Source organism: Mycteria americana, chromosome 1, assembly GCF_035582795.1.
Source record: "Mycteria americana isolate JAX WOST 10 ecotype Jacksonville Zoo and Gardens chromosome 1, USCA_MyAme_1.0, whole genome shotgun sequence".
Taxonomy (NCBI): domain Eukaryota; kingdom Metazoa; phylum Chordata; class Aves; order Ciconiiformes; family Ciconiidae; genus Mycteria; species Mycteria americana.
The window spans coordinates 163048179-163071945 of record NC_134365.1 but is presented as its reverse complement, the minus strand read 5'-3'; the positions used below and the strand labels follow the sequence as shown (position 1 = coordinate 163071945).

Genomic DNA, 23767 nt, shown 5'->3' with positions numbered 1-23767 from the left:
GGGGGGGAGGGGGGGCGAGGGGGGGCGGCGGGGCCTAGGCCCCGCCGCCCCCCCTCGCCCCCCCTCCCCCCCCGGCTCGCCCGGCGGGCCCGACAGGGGGCGCCGGCCGCTCGGCTGACGGCGGCGTTTGGCCCATCGCGGCCGCCTTAGCCGCGCCGTCCCCGGCCCGCCGCGGCTCCTCAGGGTCTGCCCGGCCTCTGGGGGTTCCGCCAGCGGCGCCCGCCGCGGCTGGGCCGGGCCGGCGCCATGTTCACCAGCACCGGCTCCAACGGGCTCTGTGAGTACCGGCCCCGCCGCAGCCCGGGAAGGACGGAGCCGGGGGAGGGCGGCGGCGGCGGCGAGGGGTGTGTCGGCGTCTCCCCCGCGGCGGGTGGCCCGGCCCCCTCCGCCGGGGGACGGGACGGGGCTGCGCTGCCGGGGCGGGGGGCGCCGCCGTGAGGAACCGGGCGGGGCGGCGGCGCTGTGACCTCTGAGAGTGCCGCGGGGTGGGGTGGGGGGGGGTATGGGGCCGCTCCGCCGCCCGGCCTGGACGCGGCGCTGCTGCCGCCGCCGCCGCCTCCCCCGGGGGAGCTGCTGGCCTCGCTCCTCTTTCCCCGCGGACGCAGCCTGGCCTCGGCTTGACTTTTAAACTCGGGCTTTACCGCGTTTCCCGCTACGCGGCTGCGGGCGAGGAGCCGCCCCCGGCGGTACCGGCGCAGGAGGAGCCGTCGGCAGCGCTCGGGGGGCTGCGTTTCACGGGCTTCCCTGCCGGGTCCGGCCGGCGCCAAGGGGTTGTGCCAGGGCGGAGCCGTCCTCTCCCGGGGCCGTCTGTCCAGCTGTGTGTGGATATATGTATCTACATATATAGATATGTATCAGAGAAGAGAAGGAACTCTTTTTTTAGTATGAAAAGAAGGTTATTGTTTAAATCACTTTATGGGTAAGACAGGTTTAAGGACAGTTAAGGTTTCTAGCTCCGTTTAACTTTATTTTTACATACAGCGTATGTCAGTCATTTCATATCCCAGTGCTACCTGAACAGACTTCACAGGCATTGGGGCTGGCTGTTCACAGGCGTCTGAGCTTGCTTACAGGAGAAAGAATTTGCTGCGTTTGGAGGCGGCGATGAAGAACTGAACTGGCTGTGGTGCGGACTTTGGCACTACAGGCTTCAGAGCAGGCTGGGACAAATGATAGTCAAAACTTTGCTGACTAACGCATGCTTCACACAAAATCCAAATCTGAGTGTGAAAGCACCCTCTGACTAGGGTGGAATAAGTCTGGAATTTAAGAAGCGGTATTAGTTGTAGCTGCATTCTGTTTGAGGCATCCAAATGAGGGAGGGAGTATTTTTGCAGATGGATCTGATAAGACTGTACTTGATTCTCAGCTCCTGATTTTTTAATTCTTTTTCCCCCAGTAATAGATACTGTAGAAGAACAACCTTTTGGTGGCATGTGGCTGTGTATAATTCTATGAGAAAGAAGGTGGGGTGGAAAGTATCCATGTTTGGTTGAATGGGTGGAAAGTCATGTTCAGTATTGAAAACTTTTTCAAAGACAGGTCCATCAGAAGGATGAGTGGAAAACTGCAGTCATAAGAAACATATATGTGCTAGGAGAAAAACCTAGACAAGGTGCCATTCTGCAAAAAATAAATTTTTTACCTTTTAAAAAATTTTTTCTTCCGGAAAACTGGTACAACATACACTCTTACTGAACTCACCTGTTGACCTAAAGTGATTTTTCACAATAAGACTTGGCTGGTACAGGTGCACTGACAAACTCTAGCAGAGGCACGGAGCTAGGTGGCAGTGACATATGCTCACCTAGGGCACAACTGTGACAGTTTAAGATGTCCCTGCACCCTCAGACTTTTGTTTCCGCCTTTGTTGGAGAAGCATCTGCTGCAGTAGCAGCAGGTATGTCGGATTCAGTCACTGATGTGCAGAATCTGATGGCTGAGGCAGTTAATGAATTGGTGCCTGATGTTGCATCAGGGAAGCGTATGTGTGCGTCCATGTTCTGTTCTGCCACTGGGTCTTGGGAGCAGTAGCCTCTGGTGGAAGGGCAATGACAAACAAATGTTCAGGCACAGCTGGTGGGTAAATGGACCTGTATCAGAGACTGTAGATAAAATAAGCAGACACCTGGTTCAACAGCAATGAGAATGATCATGCCAGGTCAGACTGAAGGCTCCTGTAGCCTGGTGTGCCATCTCTGACAGACTTCTTAACATCTATAACATTTGGTTAAAGCCATATCACAATACCCTTTGGTAAAACTTGTTAATACTAAGCTCTTTTTACCCATGTGTATCTTAGGTAATTTTAAGAAGTGACCCAGTTGTTCAGTATATTTCTAGTAGATTAAGGGCTTTAGTGTCTTCAGACATAGATGCGGTGGTAAAAATGTCAGAGGGTACTGTATTCTTTTTGACTTGTCTTCACCAGTGCCTTGTTTTCACTCCTTTCTGCAGAATTCTCCTCTTTAGCAATGGGAAAACAAACAACAAATGACCCCAGCGCTCTACTACATTTTGGTAATGTGATTCTTACTGGGCTTCTTATGCAAAGTGTTTTAACAAGAGTGCCAGAGACACGCCTGTGCCTAGTTTTCTGGAAGCAAGTCTGGGTTTGGCCTTCTCACCTTTTTGAAAACTTCTTTTTGATTTTGAAACTTCTTATCAGAACCTAAATAATTATTTAACTCATTTGAAGTATTTTGGTTCGTGTAAATTCTTCTAGTTAGTTAATTCTTGAAATTGTATTTATTACTTTTCTGAAAGATATAGGAGAGTAACCAGTGGCTCGTAGTGGCAGCAGTTGCAGCTGGTTATAAACTTTTTGCTTGATCTGGCAATACAAATCTAATGAAGGGTGATAGAATCTTGGACGAGTATCTTATTGTCCATGTTCTTTGAATTCTTTGTTTATTATTTCTAATGCTAATTTTAGAATAAACAAAAATAAATAACAGTGGACTATATGATATAATTCCAGCAGATTGTGGAAACAATATAAAGATTACTTTAATAGTCTATGTTGTCATTAGAGGTCTAAATGAGAGAAATAACTCAAGAATCCTTATGTTTTATTTGATGCAGTACATAGATCAAAGTCGTAATCAATGTCCTGTGAAGCCTGTCTCCTTTTGACTGATAGTCCATTAGTCCCTTTTCCCCTTCTTGCATCCTGTCTTCTCAGTGTTTCTAGGCTGCCTCTCATCTCTTGAAGTTTTGATGAAAACAAAACTCTTCTTTTAAACTACAGGGAGACTGACATGATTAGGGTATATTAAGTTGCTTGCTAAATATGAGTTTTTAAACTGGTCCTTGATCCTCATAATGTAAAATAATTTAGTTAGAATATTAAGTTTTGGGCATTTTTCATCATATGTTATTCCTCTTGCTGTAAAAATCCGTGAAACTTCGATTGACCCTATAGTCAATTTGGTCTTTTGTTATGTCCCAGATGTGGTAACTGTGTGTGCTTAAGAGAAGATAGCTTCTAATTCAAATAAAAAGCCTGTGTGCTTGTTAAAATCAAGTTATTGTTTAATATTACAAACGTAATATGATAAAACGTGGCAGAAGAGATTACTGAACTTTGGTAGACTGATGCTACTTAGCAGTATACTAATGTACTGTTTCTAGGAAATGTGGGAAGAAGACACTGTAGCTTCCTTCTAGCACAATTTATAACATTAATTTGGGACAATCTTTGGCTGCATGCATGAACAAAATCTTGAGTGCTAGTGAGTAAATGAAAAACTTGCGTATTTTGATTTCAGCAATAAAAGGAGTTCAGCTATGTATCTGTTTGGCAGATTACTGAGTACCTGCATTTCCAAATTTCTAGACCAAGGATACTGTTGGGTTTGTTTAATCTGAATGCGTTTTGGTTTTCTATTATAAGGTGGCCCTGACGTACTACTGCTGACTTAACAGAGTCAGTTTAGCTCAGCTAAGCTTTTCTGAAGTCCACTTATATACTGTAGCTGTCCTGATTGTTACTGTTCTTCATGCAGGGCAAGGTTGTTGTTGTATTATTTACAATCAGTTGATAAAACAGTCCTAAAAAACATCATCTAGATCTGGCCATATATGGAGCCTTCGGTTCTTTTTGTTAATGGATCTTCGGTTGGTTGATGGCCAAATTTTATTTCTGCTAATATTCCACTACAATGCTGAACAAAATATTTTTCAAAGTTATTAGCAAGTACAAACTATTTTTGTATTACTTGCCTCCGGCTAACTTTATGGATCATCTCTGTACTATGGGTGCCAGTGGATGCTACACTATGATACATGGCTACACAGAAAAGTTCAAGTCCTGACTCCATAGTTCAGTGAGGTGAACAATATTATCTTCATCCAAGGGATATTCAAAACTTGTAAGTTCTTTACCACAGATTCGGCTTCAGGTATTCCTTGTAAGTTTGACCCTCTACTGAAGTTAGACTTTCTCATAAATAGTGCTTGAATAGCTGGGCCTGTGTAGTGAAGTCCTTGACCTTGTCCATCTGCCTTTTCAGGTGATGTCTCATGACTTTAAGCACTGCAGTCAAGATGAGTTCTTACATAAAGTGTTTCTCTAGTATTTCATATCCTAGTTTAAGAGGTTCCTGGTGTAAATCCTCCCTCCCACTTCTCCTGTTCAATACTCTTTAAAATCACATGCATAGGCAGAGAGATTCTTGAAAAGTGACATTATGAGAGATATATAAAAGCAAGCCCCTCCAACAAACAAACAGTCCAACGCTAGGTGGATGTGAGCCAGTTCAGACAAGTAGGTCCTTTGCTAGCAGTGATATGCTGAATTCCTAACAGGCAGTATCAGGTATAGCAGATGATGACTCTGTTGGGAGCTGATAACGCATCTACACAGTGCATGACACACAGTTTTGGATCAGGAGATGTAAAAATAAACATGCCTGGTACATGTTACAACTATGAGATATGGAAGTCAGGAAACAAGGAAGAACACCATTTAAAAGGACAAAGACAGTTTGCCCTTGTTAAGGGAAACTGTTTCTATTATCTGGAATATTGGAGGAGCTGGTATGCCCTGAGGAAAAAAAAGCCAATTACTCTGGACAGTAGGAAGCACAGCATGGGCGTACTAAAATGACGTAGCAAAATGCTAACCCAGTTGAATTGACTTGTAAAACAACATTGCAGTGTGTCCAGGAAGCACCCTGCACCACCTCCCTTTCAGGAAGGGCTTGAGAGGTGGGCTGTGGTGCCGGACCCAGACTGGTTTCTCATGTTGCATTCTGCCAGTAGCTCCAGTCCCATGAAGAATGCTGCTGAAACACTTCAGTGGCTCTGCAAAGGCTAGCATGAGTGCATAAAGAATGACACTGGGCTGGCTGGCTGATTTACTGTACTGCTGCTTAGCTGTATTTGCTGCTTGTTCTCCAACATGCTGTGTCCCAGGAGCAAAGTATGATATGCAGAAGGCTTTCCATTATAAGACACCGAGGCCTTTCCAACAACTTAAACCTATAAGACCAACACCAAACTTTTCTGCAGACATTGTAATATCCCCTCCCAATATTCTTCATGCTATGTGCAATACTGCACATGACTATAGTAGGAAAACCTATTAGAGCTAGTCTTTATTAACGTAAAATCTGAGTCCATGTTTTAAAGCCTATCCACTTGCTACATCTGGAAAATATTTCACTACTTTGCCTACTGCACACAAGCTACTCCATGTAGTATTAGGGAGTAGAGTCCTGTGAACTTGTGTGCAAGCATTTCCACTAATGCAATTTATGCTTTTACCCCCCTGTGAACCTTGTAGTGCAGTGCTAGCAATTTGTTAAAAATACCCAAGGCAAGAAGGGAACGCTGTGCTTCTCTGCTTGCATAACCTGCAAGACTGAACTGTGTTGTGTGCAGGCATCAGGAAAATAATAAAGGTATGTAAGTTGATGCTTTGTGGTATGACTGAAGGGAAAATGAAGTATGTATTGAATATATGAGACTTCTGTGCCTAACAGTATTATGCAGTACAGTACTATACAGGAAAACAAATTAGCTTGTACATCAGCACACCACAGTGTAACCTGGTTCAAAATAATAGCTTGAGTCCTGGGAGCAACATAGCCACATCAATTCAATTAGCCATGCATTGAACACCACAGAAATGTGGCTATACTGCTGCAGCTGCTGCTGCTGCTACAGGGCTAGCTCATTTCAAGCTAGCATGGGGATCTCCACGTGGTGTTGTGGTGTAGCCATCCCTACCTGATATTTCTGACAGTGTATGTGTCCTGGTTTCAGCTGAGATAGAGTTAATTTTCTTTATAGTAGCTAGTATGGGGCTATGTTTTGGATTTGTGCTGAAAACAGTGTTGATAATTAAGAGATGTTTTAGTTGTTGCTAAGTAGTGCTTATACTAAATCAAGGACTTTTCACCTTTCCACGTTCTGCCAGGTGCACAAGAAGTTGGGAGGGGACACAGCTGGGACGGCTGACCCCAGCTGACCAAAGGGATATTCCATACCATATGGTGTCATGCTCAGTATATAAAGCTGGGGAAGAAGAAGGAAGGGGGGGACATTCGGAGTGATGGCGTTTGTCTTCCCAAGTAACCATTACGCGTGATGGAGCCCTGCTTTCCTGGAGATGGCTGAACACCTGCCTGCCCATGGGAAGGAGTGAATGAATTCCTTGCTTCGCTTTGCTTGCGTGCGCGGCTTTTGCTTTCCCTATTAAACCGTCTTTATCTCAGCCCACAAGTTTTCTCACTTTTACTCTTCCAATTCTCTCCCCCATCCCACTGGGGGGGATTGAGCGAGCGGCTGTGTGGGGCTTCGTTGCCGGCTGGGGTTAAACCACGACAGTATGCTAACAGTAGTATGGTAACATGCTCTGTGGTTGGGAGGAAGAAGAGGCTGCTCAACAAGGTGAGCGTTTTTGTTAACTTCAACCTGTTTCATTTTCTATTTCTTCAAATGTTCCTTTTAGAAACAAAGTGGTTTTTTTTTTTTCTTCTTCTTGTAGCTCCTCATTCTTTTATGGTTTGTGACCTAGGCTAAAACCAGCAGTTTTCTAAACAGTAAATGTATAGATAACTGGTTTGATCATAGTCTTACCAGTGCCTTTTAAAAATAGATGTAAAACATCATCACAGTTGGTTTCTTTATTGACTTTCTTAGTATATATACTAAGGTTATTCACCTCTCAGCTTCTGCATTAAGTTTATAAGCATTTGATGAAAAACTGTTCCTGCAGCGATACTCTTGTTACTGTGTTCACTTGCAGGCATCACGATGATTAACCACCAGAGTACACTTTGAAGTGACAGTCTGAACACAGAATGCCTTTCTGTGTCTGTGTTCTGTGCCTAGAGCAGGGGCAAGAGGTGCTTTCCTGACCCAGAATACTTCATTCAGTCATGTAGTACTTTCAGGCAGCAGTAGCATCACTGCTTTTGAAGTGTCCTCTGGTATTGGTTTTCTTTTTTTTCAAAGGATGAAATATTAGAAAAATACTTTTCCTGGATTTAACCAAGTCTAGAAAATCATCATATGGTTAAATCCCATCCTACCAGTCAGCACACAGTGTCCTGGTGTCTTCCAGATTCCTCAAGCAGTATTACACATGTCCATATCTCTTGTCATCCTCCCTCCATGGCATGCTCTCATTTGTTCTGGCTACTGATCAGGATTCAGTGTGTGGTTGTAATAAAGACAAGCTTTTACTCCTCAGATCTAGTAAGATTGCTCCAGTCTGCCAAAAGCACACACTGGTGTCTAGGAAGCACTTAAAAATTACTTTTCAGGTCTGAATGCCTGATAGTGGGTTTCATCAACAATTACAATAAAGGACAAGCAAGGTTCCCACGCATTCAGGAGGTGTTCATGCTGCTGTTTGATGTGTAGCAAACTTGCATCTGAAGGGAAAATAGTAGGCAAGAGTCCTTGAAAACTCTGACTATTCTGAAACATCACTTTAGTCTGGTGAACCTGCTGCAGGTTCTTGGACAGATCTTGGAATACGATAGATTACTATCTGCATGATGGCTTAATGCAGGAAAAACAACCACCCAAAATACAGATTCCATCAGTGCATTTGGGAAGTACTTTGCATTTAGATGTGCATCCATTATGGTTTAAAAGACTCACAGACCTTGTGTATCAGCATTAAAAAATGGTTCGTGCATATTTCATGCCATTATAGTAGCCCTCAGCAGTTAATTGTCTGTATGAAAGCAGCGTGTCTGCCTCATAGCAGCTGGGTTTGGGAAGTTTGCAGATGAGAGCGGAAAAAAAACCTGTTACATAGCATGTTTTGTCTGCAGCTGTGGTGTAAGCTCAGCAGGGATCCCCACAAAAAAAGTCCTGAGCTAAGTTGAGCTACTGCAACCACTGCTCATCAGCTGGCATCAGCAATGAGGTCCTCTCCCAAGTCAACACTTGAGTCTCAGGCCCAGAATAGCAGTCCAGGGGGTGAAGTTGTTCCCCAAAAAGCCCTTCTGCAACAGTAGCTTTGTCTGGCTGCCTGTTTTGACATGCTCATCTGCTGTCTCTCTTCACCTGTGAGTGGTGAACAGGCAGGGAGCAGGAAATTATTTCAAAAACTGTAGCTGTTGCTGCTACCACAACTTTGGTATTCTTCTCATTAGTGCAGTGGTGGCCTCTGAAGCTGCAACTACTTGAGCAGTTGTGCCATAAATCTCCCCCTCTGTGATGGACGGACACATCTATTCCTTAACTCTCTGTACTTTGAAAGCGGTACTGGCAGCCAGAAAAGTAGTAGGTCATGGAAGAAGAGGATTTGTGGGCTTTGTAATGAGTGCAGGGGTGGAATGTGGAGACTTAAAGGTGGTTCTCATCCGTGGCGCATTTTAGGATCAGTCTCACGTTGAACAGTGGTAGCACAAAGGTTGGAACACTTGCCTGTGAGATTATGAGGGAAGCTTTGGGGAGAACTTCTTCATTGCACCAGGGGGAAGCAAAGATCTGTAGTGAAAGCTAGTTCTTTGCTCTTTGTCATAGCATGGGCATGTTTTGCTGGTTATTACAAAATTACTCTGTTCACTTAGATGGGAGCTCAGTGTGTGTGTTGCAGCAACAATGCTATTACTGCCTGTTGTTTGAAAGAATTGCCATTTAAAAAGTACTTTGGGCTTGCAAATTTATTCTGAGGTCTTTGGGGATAGTATACGATGTATTTTAACTCTTCAGGGTCAAAATGAGAGTTTATCCTTTCATTCTACTTTCTTTACATGGCATAGAGGCACTGTGGTTTTTCACCTCCTTGTGCACGCTTACATTGATGCTGCCTGTAGACCCAGTATAGGTTGGTAGTACGTATTTCCATCCTGCACACACTTGCAGATCCATCAGGCTAGAATTTTGCTTTCTAAATTTTTCCTTTACATTCTAAGTAAGGAATTTGACCTGAATGTCAGAATGCCCGATTGCGCAGTATCTGGAATTGTTAGTAATTTTTGGTCTTACTGGTTGCGACATTCCACAGCAGTGGGAGGGTTGCTCCTTCATGGGTGACCTCACAGCAGTCCTTGATAAGGATCTATATGCTCTTGAGGGGTACTGCATTGTACAGTGAAACACTCGGAAAAAACATTTGAGGAGATGCGTTATTTATCTGGAAGAGTTAATCTTTCTCAAGTTTACTGGACAAGAATAAACTTCTCAAAATGTCATCATGGTTGGTAAGCTTGAGAGTAGAAGTTTCCATTACCCGTGTGATGTTCTCTGTGGGTGACTGTCACATTAATGGGTTAGTTACTTCTGTGGTTTTTCACTTGGTGACATGCTTAAAAATAAGTACTTTTCCTCTATAACAAGGTTTAAAGTGTCTAAATTGAAAGCTAAAAGAAGGCTCATAATAAAAACGTGTGTTCACACTTTTGGAGGAAACAGGGTTCTGTTGGTTGGTTATTTTTGAATGCATTCAAATCAGGAATCAAGTTGATAGGATAAAGTATTTCAAGTGTGTATTACCTGTAATGTAAAAATGATCTAAGATATTAAAATTACAGAAAAATCTTAATATAAACATTAAACCTGTATAGACGTATATAGTCACAGTGGTAAATCTAGTGATTTGCTTGTCATGTTTTTAGTGGTAATGTGATCCTTAATGTGACAAGAATTATAGGATTAATGAGTTCTTGTAAAAATTTATTTAACTTCATGAAATAATGTAAATGTATTTGACAGTAAAATAACAAGTTTGATGAAACTTTGGTTCAGAAATGTCTACTGTTCTGACTACTACTGTTGTTCTGATTTAGGCGGTACTTTCAAATATCTGTTGTATCCTGGTTATAAAACTGGCCCTTTCCCATTAAGAAATGTTAATTTAACTAAGTTAAGTTAACTAAGGGAGCATTGGCTGAGGTTTCAAGTGAGTATGTGTGTGCATTGCGTGCACAGTAACTTTCAGGCAGCTCCAGCTTCTTTTTTCCCCCCAGTGTTCTACGGTAATCTGAATGGCTTCAGACTTTTTTGAAGTGTCCAACTAAATCAGAGGAATGAATAATTTTAAAAATGGACGTCTAAAGACTGTAGACCTTCTTTTTGTAGAGCAAAAAAATCCAAAGAAAGATATTGAATTGAAAAGTGGATAGTAATTTAACCAGGCTGTCTGCCCTCCTGATATGTCTTACACAGAAAATCTAATCATAAAAGTAGAGCTTATGGTTAGCAGAGTAATGTCAACCTGTGTCAATCCGAGTCACTGCCTAATTTCTATAAAAGGATAGTTCTTCAAGACATTAATTGCTTAAAAGGAGTAAGGAAAGTGAGTCTGTAATAATTAACTCAAAGGTACAGATTGTGGACTGAAAGAAGACTTTTAAGTACAAGTTTACATTACGATACACATAGGAAGATATGTTTTCTTCACATGGTGAACATCAGAAGACTGCAGACTTCAAGGTGGTGTGAACTGAGAACAGCTAACAGTGCTCATCAAAGTTCTTGATGTCATCAGTTATTACTTGGATGAGGATCATGCTTAAATTATGTAGTCAGAACTGTATTTTCAATGGCAGAATCTTGGCTTTGGTGCCTATTACCATCTTCCTTTTCTAGCAGCTCACCCTTGTAGTGTGCAGCAGATGTTGATGGAATCATTCATGGTAGTCAGTTTATCTGGATACATACTAAATGTTTCCTGTATTATACTTTTTAATGCAGTTTTGTTCTTCCTGTGCTCCTGTTCTTTACTTCCCATTAGTACTTTTAAAGTAGTCTTATTGCTCCTTTTGTTATCTAAGAATAATGACAACAGAGCTACATATTTCATAATACCCTGCAAAAAAGCAGTTGTCTGAAAATCAGTAGGTTCCATGCAATAACTGAGATGTTTGGAAAGGAAGTAAATGTGATTGAAGTTGCATGTGTGAAAAGGGGAACATTCATAGAAGAAATAATATTTCAGAGTTTCTGTATTGCCTTGAATTGTTGGGCAAGAGTTTGTGTTTTGTTCCATCAACTACACCAACAGCTTAGGATGAATTGCTGGGTATAGTCCTGCTGGATGTTCCACTTGACGGTCTTTAGTAAATGTGTATTGCAGCTTTCTCTGTTCTCTGCTTGCTTTCTTCTGAGTGTCCTTTCTGAAAGTCATGTTACTAGGGGGAAAGAAGTTCTGATTTCAAAAACGTCCTTATTTTATTAATTTCTTTATTAATAATTGTAATAATTGAATGGAAGGAAGATGAATGTCATGTAAATTAATTTAGATATGTTTCCTTGAGTGGTGGATCCAAGTGTGGTGAAGAGAAAGTCAATTTATTCAGGACATTTATTCAATTAGTTCCTGCTTCATAGCCTCTAGAATAAAAGGTAATCTTAATCCCTAACACAAAGGAAACAGAGGTATTTGTTTTAACTAGATGTGCATGTATATTTTGCTAGCGAAAAAGAGTGATTGTTCTATTTCCTGAAACATGACTGAACCTTAGGAGGGCTGCGTAGGAGGGCATGACCTCTATAGGTGCAGAGAGCTTAGGTTTAATTATAGCCAAACAATTAATTTCATGAGAGAATGCTGAAAACAAAATGTCTGATTAATATTTAACTGTCATTAATATTTCCAAAGGCTTCCTTTGGTTGGTGTGTTTTTCCTATCTATTTGCAAGTTGTTGAGAACTTGGGAAGTTGTTGAGATAAAAAGTTGGGGTGGTGCCACTGCTATTATGTTTTCCAATCACCTGTTTAAATATGTCACTTTTTAAACGTGAGAGATTTTTCTCTAAAATGGCTTTTTTTGTTTGTTTTTTTTTTGTCTTTAAGATAAAGCACCTTTGTCAAAGAGTCTGTTATTAGTTCCAAGTGCCATCTCGATTCTATTGACTCTGCTCTTCCAACATTATCAGAAGTTCTTTGCATATAACCTACAGGCTATAAAAGAGGATTTTCAGGTAAGAGTCAGTTCATTTTGTGTGGAAAGAGACTGCAAACTATGCTCTTCTATACAATTATTTTTTTCCCAGTCTGTTTCTCCTCTCATTCTTTCCCTTTGTTCACTGTTGTAGACCAGCTTATTCTTGCCTTTTTTTATGTCACCCCAGTAGGCCAGTTTTTGGAAGAAGTGAGGCAAAACTGATCTGAAACTATCAACATAGCTTTTCACTTCTTTCTTTTGTCTGGGAAATGATTGGGTTTGTATCATTTTTCCTTCCAGCCACTGGCATTTGGAAGCTTGCTGTGAATGAAGTGTGATTTAACCTATGTAACAATATAAGTATTTTGATATGAATGTCACTATCTTACTGTGCTTAGTTTTTGAGGCTGAAGAGGGCTATTGTGATCAGGTACTCTGATTATATATGATTTATTTTAACAACAGAGGCCATAACTTTCACTCTGTAGCTTCTGTTTTAGTTAGTTGTGGGAAACTAAAATTTGCCTGTTGATGAGAACTGCTGCTTCTCATTTGAAGATTCCAAGTGATGGGGGAGTTTGTCATGCACCTCAGTAGTCTGCTGAATTAGTTAATTATCTTACTAGATATTTCTTGCTTATTCCCAGTTCAAACTGAGATACTTTATCTTCTAGGTATTGCATCTTGTAAGGTTTTGTTCTCAGCTTAATTAAGAATCCTCTAGTATCAGTTGTAATTGTTGAAATAATGCACTTAGAAGTGATTAGATAAGTTTTGTGGGGATTTGTTGGTTTTGGTTTTTTTTTTTTTTTCTTTTTTGGAAATGCCATACTACAACAGAGAAGGGTCAGCAAATGCCTCTGTAATTATCTTATCCCACGTTTTACAGTTGCATCAAAAAAAAGTTTGTAGTCAACTTAATGTCTTGGAGGATGCTGACTGTAGCCTTTAAGCCTTAAAAGATTACTAGACCTAGCTCTAGTGATAACTCTTTGCTGTTGCACTCTGTGATTTTTCTTGTTGAGAACAAGAGCTTTATTGTAATGATGTAGACTACAACTCTGTGAGAGCACTACTCATATTTTCCAAACGTCTTGCTAATGCTGTGCAGCAAAACTACATAAATTAATGTCTGCCTTTTAAAAATGTTATGGCCAAGTGTTTGGGGAGGGGGAGGAGAAAGTCTGAGAAACTATTCAAGTTTTAAATGGAAATCTTGTGGGCTTGGGGTTTGTTGGCTTATTTGTTTGTTTTGCAGCTTGTCTTTAGAAGAGTCCGCTCTTTCCATTTGTTTGATCTGCTGAAAACCAGTAGTAGCTGTGTTTTATTCAAAGAAACCATCTTTACTGTGTCTTAAGCATAAACATTTGCAAGTATCTGTAGAAGCTATGATACTTTTATTGTGGTGCTTTGGAGAATTTGTGGGTTTGGGTTTTTTTCTTTCCTGAAATTGTTGCTTCATTTATTGTCATTGCCTTTGGAGTAAGCTATATACAGTATAATTGTGTAGCTCTGAGATCAGGGAGAGCAGATTGCTTAACTCCTGTCTGATGCTAATATTCAAATAAGAACACTTAAAAGAAAATTTGTTTAGAATAAATTCATCCGGGGGGATGACTTTAATGGAATGGAATTTTTCCAAGGGCTGAACAGACATTTTGATAATGGATATTAGCACTTGTTAAAGCTGGTAGAGAGCATAGGAAATAAAATGTGCAGTTGCAGAAGAGTGCTTTTGATTTGGAAGGCAAAATATGTGCTGTCCAAAACTAAAACATCTTTGTCTTCATAAAGGGAACCCTCAAGAGCAATGAAGAAACTGTGTGTCCAATTAAGATCTTGATTACATTAGACCTATGTATTTTTTAGGCTGGCTAAATTCAAGTGCAATTAGAGTTAGAAGCCTTCCATAGTCTATGGGAGGGCTGTTCAGTTAAAGTGTATCATGAAATGTTCAGCTGCAAGGTCACAGCCCGGCCAGCTTGGGCTTCAGGAGGGGTGGTACTCAAGCTACTGGCTAGGTTTTAACATTGGGAATGTTGATATGGGACAGCTAGAACGGCAAGGTCCCCCTACTTGTTCAGTCCTTTGGTATCCCGGGGAAGTTAAAGGCAGAAGCATCAGCTGAGGCCTAAAGACCTTGAGAAACATAAGGCTCAGGTAGTGTGTTGGCACTTGGGACTTCCACGGAGGGGAGAATGCCTAGCAGGCTGTGGCTTAGGAAAGGGAGCTGGGAGAGCCAAAGCTGAGCTGGAAGCTAGCGAGGGAGATGAAGGGCAGCAAGGAAGGTTTCTGTAAGTACATCTACAGCAAAAGAAACGTTTAAGGAGAGTGTGGGCCCAGTCCTTATTGTGGCAGGGGACCTAGGTGACAAGGGATATGCAAAAGGCTGAGGTATTCAGGCAGATATATTTATTAGTTTGTACTAGTTATGTTTTGCCTTCAGGCCTCCAACATCTCTAAGCCTCCTAGGAGAGTCTGTGAAAGAGAAGCAGTATCCACCATTGAGAAAAGCAGAGTTAGGGATCACTTAACACAACTATACACATACAAGTTAATGGGAGACTGGTTGCCTCTGAGGGTGCCAAAGGAGCTGGAAATGTAATTGTGAGTCCTTTTTTTAGCATCTTTGAAAGGTCGTGGCAATTGGTGGAGACACCCAATGACTGGAGAAAGGCAAACATCACACCCTTCTTTGGGAAGGGCAGGAAGGGGGATTCGGGTAACATCAGGCCACTCAGCCTTACCTTGGTCCCTCGGAAGGCCATGGAGCAAATCTTTTTAGAAGCCATGTCTCAACACATGCAGGACACAAAGGTGACTGGGAGCAGCCAACCAAGGTGAAGTGGACAGATCCTGTGGGTCACAACTGGTTGCACAGCTGGCGTCGGCAACAGGGTTTTGGGTTTTGTGCCCATGGGACCTTCTCTAAGGATTGAGGACTACTTGGAAGAGATGGGATCCACCTGACCAAGTGGGACAAAAATCTTTGCTAACAGGCAGGCCAGCCTGGTGAGGAGAACTTTAAGAAAGGAACAACACAGGAGGGAGATGACAATCCACAGTCAAGTGAGGAGGCAGTGGACTGGGTTAGCCAGCAAAGGATACAGGGTGATGTGAACAAAAGGGATCTTGTAATCAACAAAACAGGACTGAAAAGGACCTACTTCAAGTATATGCAGATAAATAAGGAAGTGCCTACGGGACAGCATTATGTGGAACACTCCCATAGGTTTTCTGGGAAATCAGCGTGACTGGGTGCCTCTCTGAAGTGTCTGTACACTAGTGCATGCTACATAGGGAACAAATAAGAGGAATTAAAGGTCATATGCCATTACAGGGCTACAGTCTCATTGGGGTCACGGGGATGTGGTGGGTTAGCTCACGTGATAGGAGTGCTGCAACAGGCTCTTCAGGAAGAACAGGCAAGGAGGAGAATTGCTCTTTATGTGAAAGAGAGGCAGGACTGCACAGAGCTTTGTCTTCGGACATGAGGACATTGAGAGTTTATGGGTCAGGACTAGAGGGTAGACCAGCAGAGCCAATTTTGGTGGTGGTGTTTGCTAGAGGCCACCTGATCATGAGGCCTTCTTCAGACTCTTGGAAGAAGCCTCATGATTTCAGGCCCTGGGCCTCATGGAGGGCTTTAACTATCCTGATGTGTGCTGGGAAGGCAACACAGCAGGGCACAAGCAGTTCAGGAGGTGTCTGGAGTGCATTGATAGCAACTTCCTAACACGGATGATCAAGGAGCTGATGAGGGGAGAAATTGTATCTGGACCTCATACTTACAAACAAGGAATAACAACTGGTTGGGCATGTGAAGATCAGGGGCAGCCTTGGTTGCAGTGACCATGAGATGGTGAAGTTCAGGGCCCTGAGAGGAGGGGACAAGGCAAATTGCAGGATTGCAACCTTGGACTTCAGGAGAGTGGGCTGGCTCATCCAGTGTGCAGGAAGTCAAGCAAAGGTGTCAGGAGGCCTGCATGGATGAATGAGGAGCTCCTGACTAACCCCAAACATAAAAACGAAGCACACAGGAGGTGGAAGCGGGTTAGGTGACCTGGGAGGAATATGGAGACACCGTCTGAGCATGCAGGGATGGATTAGGAAAGCCAAAGCCCACCTGGAGTTGAATCTGACAAAGGACGTGAAGGGCAAAAAGAAGGGCTTCTACAGGAATATCAGCAAAAGGAAGACTAAAAAAAAAATGTGGGCCTGCTGCTGCATGGGAATGGGAACCTGGAAGCAGAAGACATGGGAAAGGCTGAGGTATCCAGTGGTTGTGTTACCTCAGTTCTTTAGTAGTAAGACTTGTTTTCAGCAGTCCCAGGCCCCTGAGATCAGTGCAAAAGTCTGGAGCAACAAAGTCTTAAACTCAGTGAAGGAGGATCAGGCTAGGGAACATTTAAACTAGCTGGACGTACTCAAGTTCATGGGACTTGATGGTATACACCCACAAGTTTTGAAGGAGTTGGCTCATGTCATTGTGAGGCCACTCTGGATTATCTCTGAAAGCCCATTGCGATCAAGGAAGGTTGCTGAAGACTGGAAGAAAGCAGATGTCATTCCTATCTTCAGGAAAGGCAAGAAAGGAGACTGGGGAACTACAGGCCAGTCAGCATCACCTGGCTCTCTGGGAAGGTGATGAAACGAGTCCTCCTATAAATCATTTTCAGACACACAAAGAACAATAAAGTGACTGGGGGTAGTCAGCACAGATTTATGGAGTGGAAATCTTGTTTGACTAAGCTAATAGCCTTCTGTGATGAGGTAGATGACCGTCTTGGTGCATGAGGGGAGAGAAATGGATGTTGTTTATTTTGACCTTAGTATAGCTTTTTACACTGTCTCCCATAACATCCTTAAACTGATGAAGTACAGATTAGATAAGGGAGCAGTGAAGTGGATTGAAACGTGCTTGAACTGATGGGCTCACAGGGTTGTGATCAGTCACACAAAGTACAGCTGGAGGCCAGTCATCAGTGATGTACACCAGGGGTGAGTATGGGTGCCAATACTGTTTAGTGTCTTCATTCGTAACGTGGACAGCAGGAGAGCATGCTCTCAACAAGCCTGAGGATGATGTAAAACTTGGATGAGTAGTTGATCCACCAGTTAGTTCTGCTGCCATTCAGAGGGGAGAAAAGTGTCAACAGGAACCTCATGAAGTTCAGCAAAGGGAAATGCAAAGTCCTGCCCCTGGAGAGGAGTAACCCCATGCACATGTACAAGCTGGGGGCTGACCAGCTGGAAATCAGCTTTACAGAAAAGGCCCTGGGGGTCCTGGTGTAGACCAAGTTGAACGTGAGCCAGCAATGCAGCACTGTGGCTAAAAAGGGCAACAGCATCCTGGGCTGCATTAGGAAGAGCCTCAAAAGAAGGCCTAGTGGGGCCATCCTTCCTCTCTACTCAGCCCCGGTGAGACATCTGGAGTTCTGTCCCTTGTGCTGGGCTCTTGAGTACAAGATAGACCTTGACATACTGCAGAGAGTGCAGTGGAGGGCCGCCAGTATGGTCAGGGGCTGGAGCATTTGGTGTATGAGGAGAGGCTGAGAGAGCTGGGATTGTTTAGCCTGGAGAAGGGAAGACCCAGAGTGGATCTTACCAGTGTGTGTAAGTACCTGATGGGAGGGAGCAAGGAAGAGGGAGCCAGACCTAGTGACAGGACAGGAGGCAGTGGGCACAAATTGAAATACAAGAAATTCCATTTGAAGAAAAAGCTTTTTCACTGTAAGACTGATCAAACAGAGGAACAGGTTCCCCAGAGGAGTTGTGTAGTCTCCGTCCTTGGAGATACTCAAAACCAGACTGGACATGGTCAGTTAACATCCTGCTCTAGTTGACTTTGAGTGAAGACGTCAGACTAGATGATCTCCAGAGGTCCCTTTCTACCTCAGCCATTCTATGATTCTATGAAAGCATGCCTGACCAACTGCTTGCTTTCTTCCATGAAGCAAGTGGTGCTGCGGACAAGGGGGAGTCAGTGGATTTTGCATACCTTGACTTTAGCAGGGCCTTTAACCCAGTCTCCCATTGTGTCCTTGAAGCCAGATTGGTGAGGTATGTACTGAATAACTGGGCAAGAAGATGGGCGGAAAATTGGCTGGACTCTTAACAGAGTTATGGTCATTGGTGCAAAGTCCACCTGGCAGGTATTAATTAGGGGAGGGCCCCTCAGGGATCAGTACTGGCACCAGTACTGTTTAATGTCTTCATTAGTGACCTGGATGATGGGATGGAGTGCACTCTAAGCAAGTTTGTGGATGATCTGAAATTGATGGGAATGGTCAATATGTTGGAAGGCAGGGATGCTATTCAGAGAGACCTTGGCAAGCCCAAGAAATGGGCTGACGGGAACTTCAGGAAGTGGAAAGTCCTGCTTCTGGGATGGAATAACTGCAAGCTGCAGCAACGCAGGCTGGCGGGGGGCAAGTGCTTGGGAAGTAGCTCTGCAGAGAAGGACCTGTGGATCTTGGTGGACAACAGGAGTCAACAGTGCCCTCTTGCAGCCAAGAAGGCCAACCATGGCCTGGACTGTATTAGTGACAGTGTGGCCAGTAGGTCGAGGCAAGTGACCCTACACCTCTAGTTGACACAGTGCTCCAGGTGTGGTCTCACAAGTGCCCAGTTCTGGGATCCTCAGTACAAGAAAGATACGAACACATTGGAGTGGGCCCACCAAGACTGTCAGAGGGTTGGAACATGTGACATACAAGGAGAGGCTGAGACAACTGGGTCTGCCCAGCCTTGAAAAGAGAAGGCAAAGAGGAGACACTTTATTGCTGTCTACAAGTACCTGATCAGAAGCTATACAGAAGCTGGAGCCAGACTCTGTTTGGAGGTGCACTGAGGTAGTGGATGCAAGGTGGAACATGGGAAATTCTGCCTAGATGCAAGGATTTGATTTATTTTTTTAAACCATGGGGGTGGCCAAACACTGGCACAGGTTGCCCAGAGAGGTTGTGGAATCTCCATCCTTGGAGGTATTCAGAACTTGACTCGACATGGCCCCAAGCAAGCTGATCTGATTAGACCTGCTTAGAGCAGTACACTGGACTAGCTGATATCTGGATGTCACTTAATTTTTTTTTCTTTTTCTGTAATTCTACAATTTACTAGGGTTGTGATTTCCATTTTCATTTGTAAGTGTGAACCAGGGACATAAAAATGTAGTTGACTTCTTTTAAATTGTAGATTTATCTGTTATCCTGTAGGTCTAACAGGTAGACCTCTTCCTTGAAAATATTTTTTTTTAAACAAACTTCTTGAACTCTCCATAACATTCTACTCTCTCTATTTCTGTCCTTAAATGTGCTGCATTTCTGTTACCTGACTTTGGTATTATACTCACTCTGGGCACAAATTCTGTTAAGAATTTCCTTGAAGGAAGAGAGACTTAACATGATGATCTTTAACCTTCTAGATTTGGAGACTTGTATGTGGGAGAACAATATGTCTTGATCTGAAAGACACATTCTGTAGCAGTCTGCTCATTTACAACTTTAGAATATTTGAAAGAAGATATGGCAGCAGAAAATTTTCAGTAAGTTCCAGTTACATTTTTTTTTTAACAGAAACTGTTTTCTACACTGTTTAGAATCTTGTAGTCTTGGATTAATATTGCAGTTTTATTACTAACATTTTTGTATAGAAATATATGTTAAAGGATTTTAAAGATAATTTGGTTTCCATAAATCTAAATTTATATTGATAATATCTTTCAATCAGTGGATTATTCTAATTAAAGTTTTCAGCTGTATCAGTTGGAAGTTATCAGACCCATAGAATTTAATTTTGGTAACAAATCTTAACTCTTCATTCTTCAGTATCTAGACAACGTAGATCTGGAATTATGTTGTGCTAAAGATTTTACTTGTCTTAATTGAACTAGTAATAGTGGTTTTCATGTTTTCTCTTTTATTTAGAGATACATTAAAACCTTATTTTTAAACTGTTGAGTTAATTCAAATTAAACTTTTTCTTTCCAGTCCTTTTTACTGGGTGCATGGATGCTCTCAGCTTTGTTTGATCTTCTCCTTGTAGAAATCACTCAGTATATATTTGGCATCACCATCAACAGCTTGCCTTCTGGTTTGTAAGTAGCTCCTAATGGACTGGTTATTTTAGATATAGTTTCAAGGGATTATTTTGTGCATATTTTAATTTAAAAAAACTTTCTTCATGTAACCCTTCAAGTTAAATTTAATCCTCTTTTGAACTACAGTGTAAAGGTTCTTGGCACAACTATTATATTTTCAAACATTCATTTCCTAGTTGTTATCTGTAGTTAATGAATTTATAATTTATCCATATAATGATTACTTTCTATTCTGTTAGTCCCATTTCCACTGTCAGCATCATTAAAACACGGTTTGCAGTGCACAAATTACTGCCATATTTGGTTTTGTTCAATTCAATATACCAGAAAAATGAAATCAGGTTGGTGCTGATTTCCTTCTTAAATCACAAAGATAGCACAACTGTAATTCATATCTTTATGTTCACTTTTAAATGCATATGCAGTTATATGCATTTCATACTGGTATTTCATATGTTTTTGTTTCAAAAATTGAGTGCTAGAGCATGTTATTCCATTTAGTGCTTGCATCTGAAGTTCTTAAAGCTTTAACATATTTAGTGGTTCCATTTTGCATAACTTATATTTGAGATTTCTGCACTTAGTGAGGTGTACATGTTACAGTAGAACCATAGAGCTTGCAGAGCCTTTGTGGTTAAGCTGACAGGTGATATCAGCCTCATACAGACTTGCGTTTCCATGTGTCGCATGCTCTGAGGCGATAATAAAAGCTCTCGGAGCAAGATTTTTAATATTAAACACTGTATTAGGCTTTTTTAGTGTGTCTCTTGAAAGTAGCTAAAGGCTGATTTAATAAGGAAGAAAAAGCATGTGTTTGATATTATAAAGATTTATTTTTTTGGTAGTGTGTGAGTATTCAAAAGAAGTTGAAAGCTTGAGTAGTACTGCAGTTATTCATCAAGTTTGCTACCTTGAAGTTTGTTGCTGGGACATAGGCTGCTAGTGTGTCTGGACAAATTCAGTATTTTCATCTGTGTAAAAAGATACTTTGTGCAAGAGTAGAGTGTAATAAATGTGCACATCACACCCACAGGGAACTAATGAACAGTTTGACTGTTATACCTTTTGATGGTATTTTTATCTATGACTGCAGAATGTTGTCAGTTACAAAGAAATCTGCATCAAAGAAATTTTTAGTTGAATGAAATGTAAATGTTACCTACGTATGCTTTCTCTTTAAGTCATGATTGAACTTGAGAGAATGAAGCTAATTTTAGAAGTGTGGGATATACAGTAGTTTCAGGAGCATTTGGTTGTGCAAATATAAAAAAAATTAATATATACATTGCATCATAATACTTCAGTGTTGTTTGCTTTATTATACTAATAGTCACTTTTTCATGTCTGGCAATATTCACAATCTTTTGAGATGACAAAAGCACTGGAAAGTTTAACACTGATACTAGGTTTTAGTTATTTCAGATTTGCAAAAGCTGTTGAGCAAATATAAAGAGGTGCAATTATTATTCTGCTTCTCTCATATTTACAGTGCAACAAATATATCTGTTACTTCTGGTTATAGAACATTCGTCAGTGTAGTGAAAATGCGAGAGTTCGGAAGAAGAATCACTTGTTTATGTTATAAAAGTTCCCTGACATTTTTTTCTCTTTTTATATCATTTCACTGTTCATATTATTGAGTGATCTTACACTTCCAGTTCTAAAACTTTTCCTGCGCACACTTCGAAGGTAATTGCGATAAAGGATTACACTGATGACTCTCGCCTGAAATTGTTTAGAAACAATATAGTACAGTATAACATCCAAGCATGTACTGAGATTCATGAGAAAGGTGGTAAAGGCTGCCCAGGGATTGTAAGTTGTATCTTCGTACTGCAACATCAGGAAGGCAAAGCAAATGTGGAAGGGTACAAAGCAGATGAGTACTTGAGCAATCAGAGTAACTATGATTCTTATGGATCTCTCCTTGGCCTTAGGCTTCAGTTTGGAAGTCTTGCCACGGATGAAATTGTAAATAATGACTAAGTAACACCCCATCATGATAAACAAGGGAATCAAAAAGAAAAAAATCAAGCGAGAAAAGTTCAACGTATTTACTTCCTTTAAATGGATGATATCAAGCATTTTCATGCAGGTGGTGAAATTCGAGGCTTTGTCTGGATCAGATTGTAAAAACAGCAATGGGGATGTTGTTGCGAGGGTCATTACCCAGATTCCAGTGCAAGCCAGTACAGCTTTTTTTGTATTTTTTAGTTCTTTGACATGTTTGGGCTGGACAATAGCCATAAATCTGTCTACGCTTATAAAAGTGAGCAACCACAGAGCAATGGCTGGATAAAATATAGTGAAAGCACTGATAATCCGACAGAATGCATCTCCGAAAGGCCATGTTTCTTTCCCATGGTAGATTATCCGAAAAGGCAAGGAAAATATGAAAATTATGTCAAGTAATGCCACATTCATCATATATACAGTTATTGTTGTCCTCTTCTTGGTAGTGCAGCTGAAGACCCATAGTGCAGTGGCATTCACCAGCAATCCCACTATGAATACAAAACTGTAGAAGACCAGTGATGCAATCCTGTATTCTTCAGGGTGGTGATTTCCAGGCATCATATTTTAATTGAATTTAGGAATAGTTGTTGCACTCCATAAATACCCTAAAAATAGATAAAATATGAAAAGTTAGTCAAAGAAAATCTTTCTTTAAAAACACACAAGGTCCTTGTAGGATGAGGTTTAGTAGTGAGATTGTATTGTTTAGCTGTGAAAATGTGCTAGCTTTGTTGCTTTTTCTGACTACAAACATACTGTTGTGCTCTGAAGAAAGTGCTGTCAGACTTGTGAGAAATAGCATTTATAAGCTAGTTTTAATTAAATATTTTTAATTACTTAAGAGATTTCTTATATAAGGAATCAAAAAGTCAAGTTTGACCAGCTACTTTGAGTATGCTTCAGTAGCTGGTAACTAGATTGAAACAGCTGTAATTGAGGAAAGAGAGCTATTTTCTAAAGAAAATATTTCTTAAAGTTGGCCCTGTTGAAAAATTAACAACTAAAACTAGTTATGAAAAGAAATAAGTGAGCATGGCATGTAGTGACATTTGGATACGCAAAGTGAAGTATTGACTTTGCATTTTATCTGCGTAGGAGCTACTTAGCTCCCGAAAGAATAGGGGCATGCTGTTGCTCATAAAAGACATTAAAAAGCTATCTTAATAGCTATGTAGCTTCTAATACAGTATTTAATCCCAGGGCGTCAGAACCAAACACCTGACATATGAATGAGATTAATAGATTGATAGACTTCCTATTTTAAAAAGTAAAAAGGTGGGAAGCAGTGCAGTCTC

The 23767-nt window shown here is 41.5% G+C and overlaps 2 protein-coding genes across 2 annotated transcripts in view; one reads left to right on the top strand and one right to left on the bottom strand.

Annotated features, from left to right (window-relative positions):
- Positions 1 to 104: 104 nt before the first annotated feature.
- Positions 105 to 23767, top strand: part of UBAC2 (UBA domain containing 2) — a 103616-nt gene continuing 79953 nt past the window's right edge. The window contains exons 1-4 of the mRNA XM_075526435.1: positions 105 to 277; positions 12265 to 12392; positions 19782 to 19901; positions 20347 to 20453. Of these exons, the coding sequence (XP_075382550.1) occupies positions 247 to 277; positions 12265 to 12392; positions 19782 to 19901; positions 20347 to 20453 (386 nt within the window). The 5' untranslated portion in view covers positions 105 to 246. The remainder of the gene's footprint in view (positions 278 to 12264; positions 12393 to 19781; positions 19902 to 20346; positions 20454 to 23767) is intronic.
- Positions 22068 to 23033, bottom strand: GPR18 (G protein-coupled receptor 18). The gene has a single exon (XM_075491958.1). The coding sequence runs from the start codon at positions 23031 to 23033 to the stop codon at positions 22068 to 22070; it is 966 nt and encodes a 321-aa protein (XP_075348073.1).

Excerpts from the sequence above, each read along its gene's own strand:
- GPR18 (XM_075491958.1), bottom strand. The coding sequence starts at position 23,033 with ATGATGCCTGGAAATCACCACCCTGAAGAATACAGGATTGCATCACTG.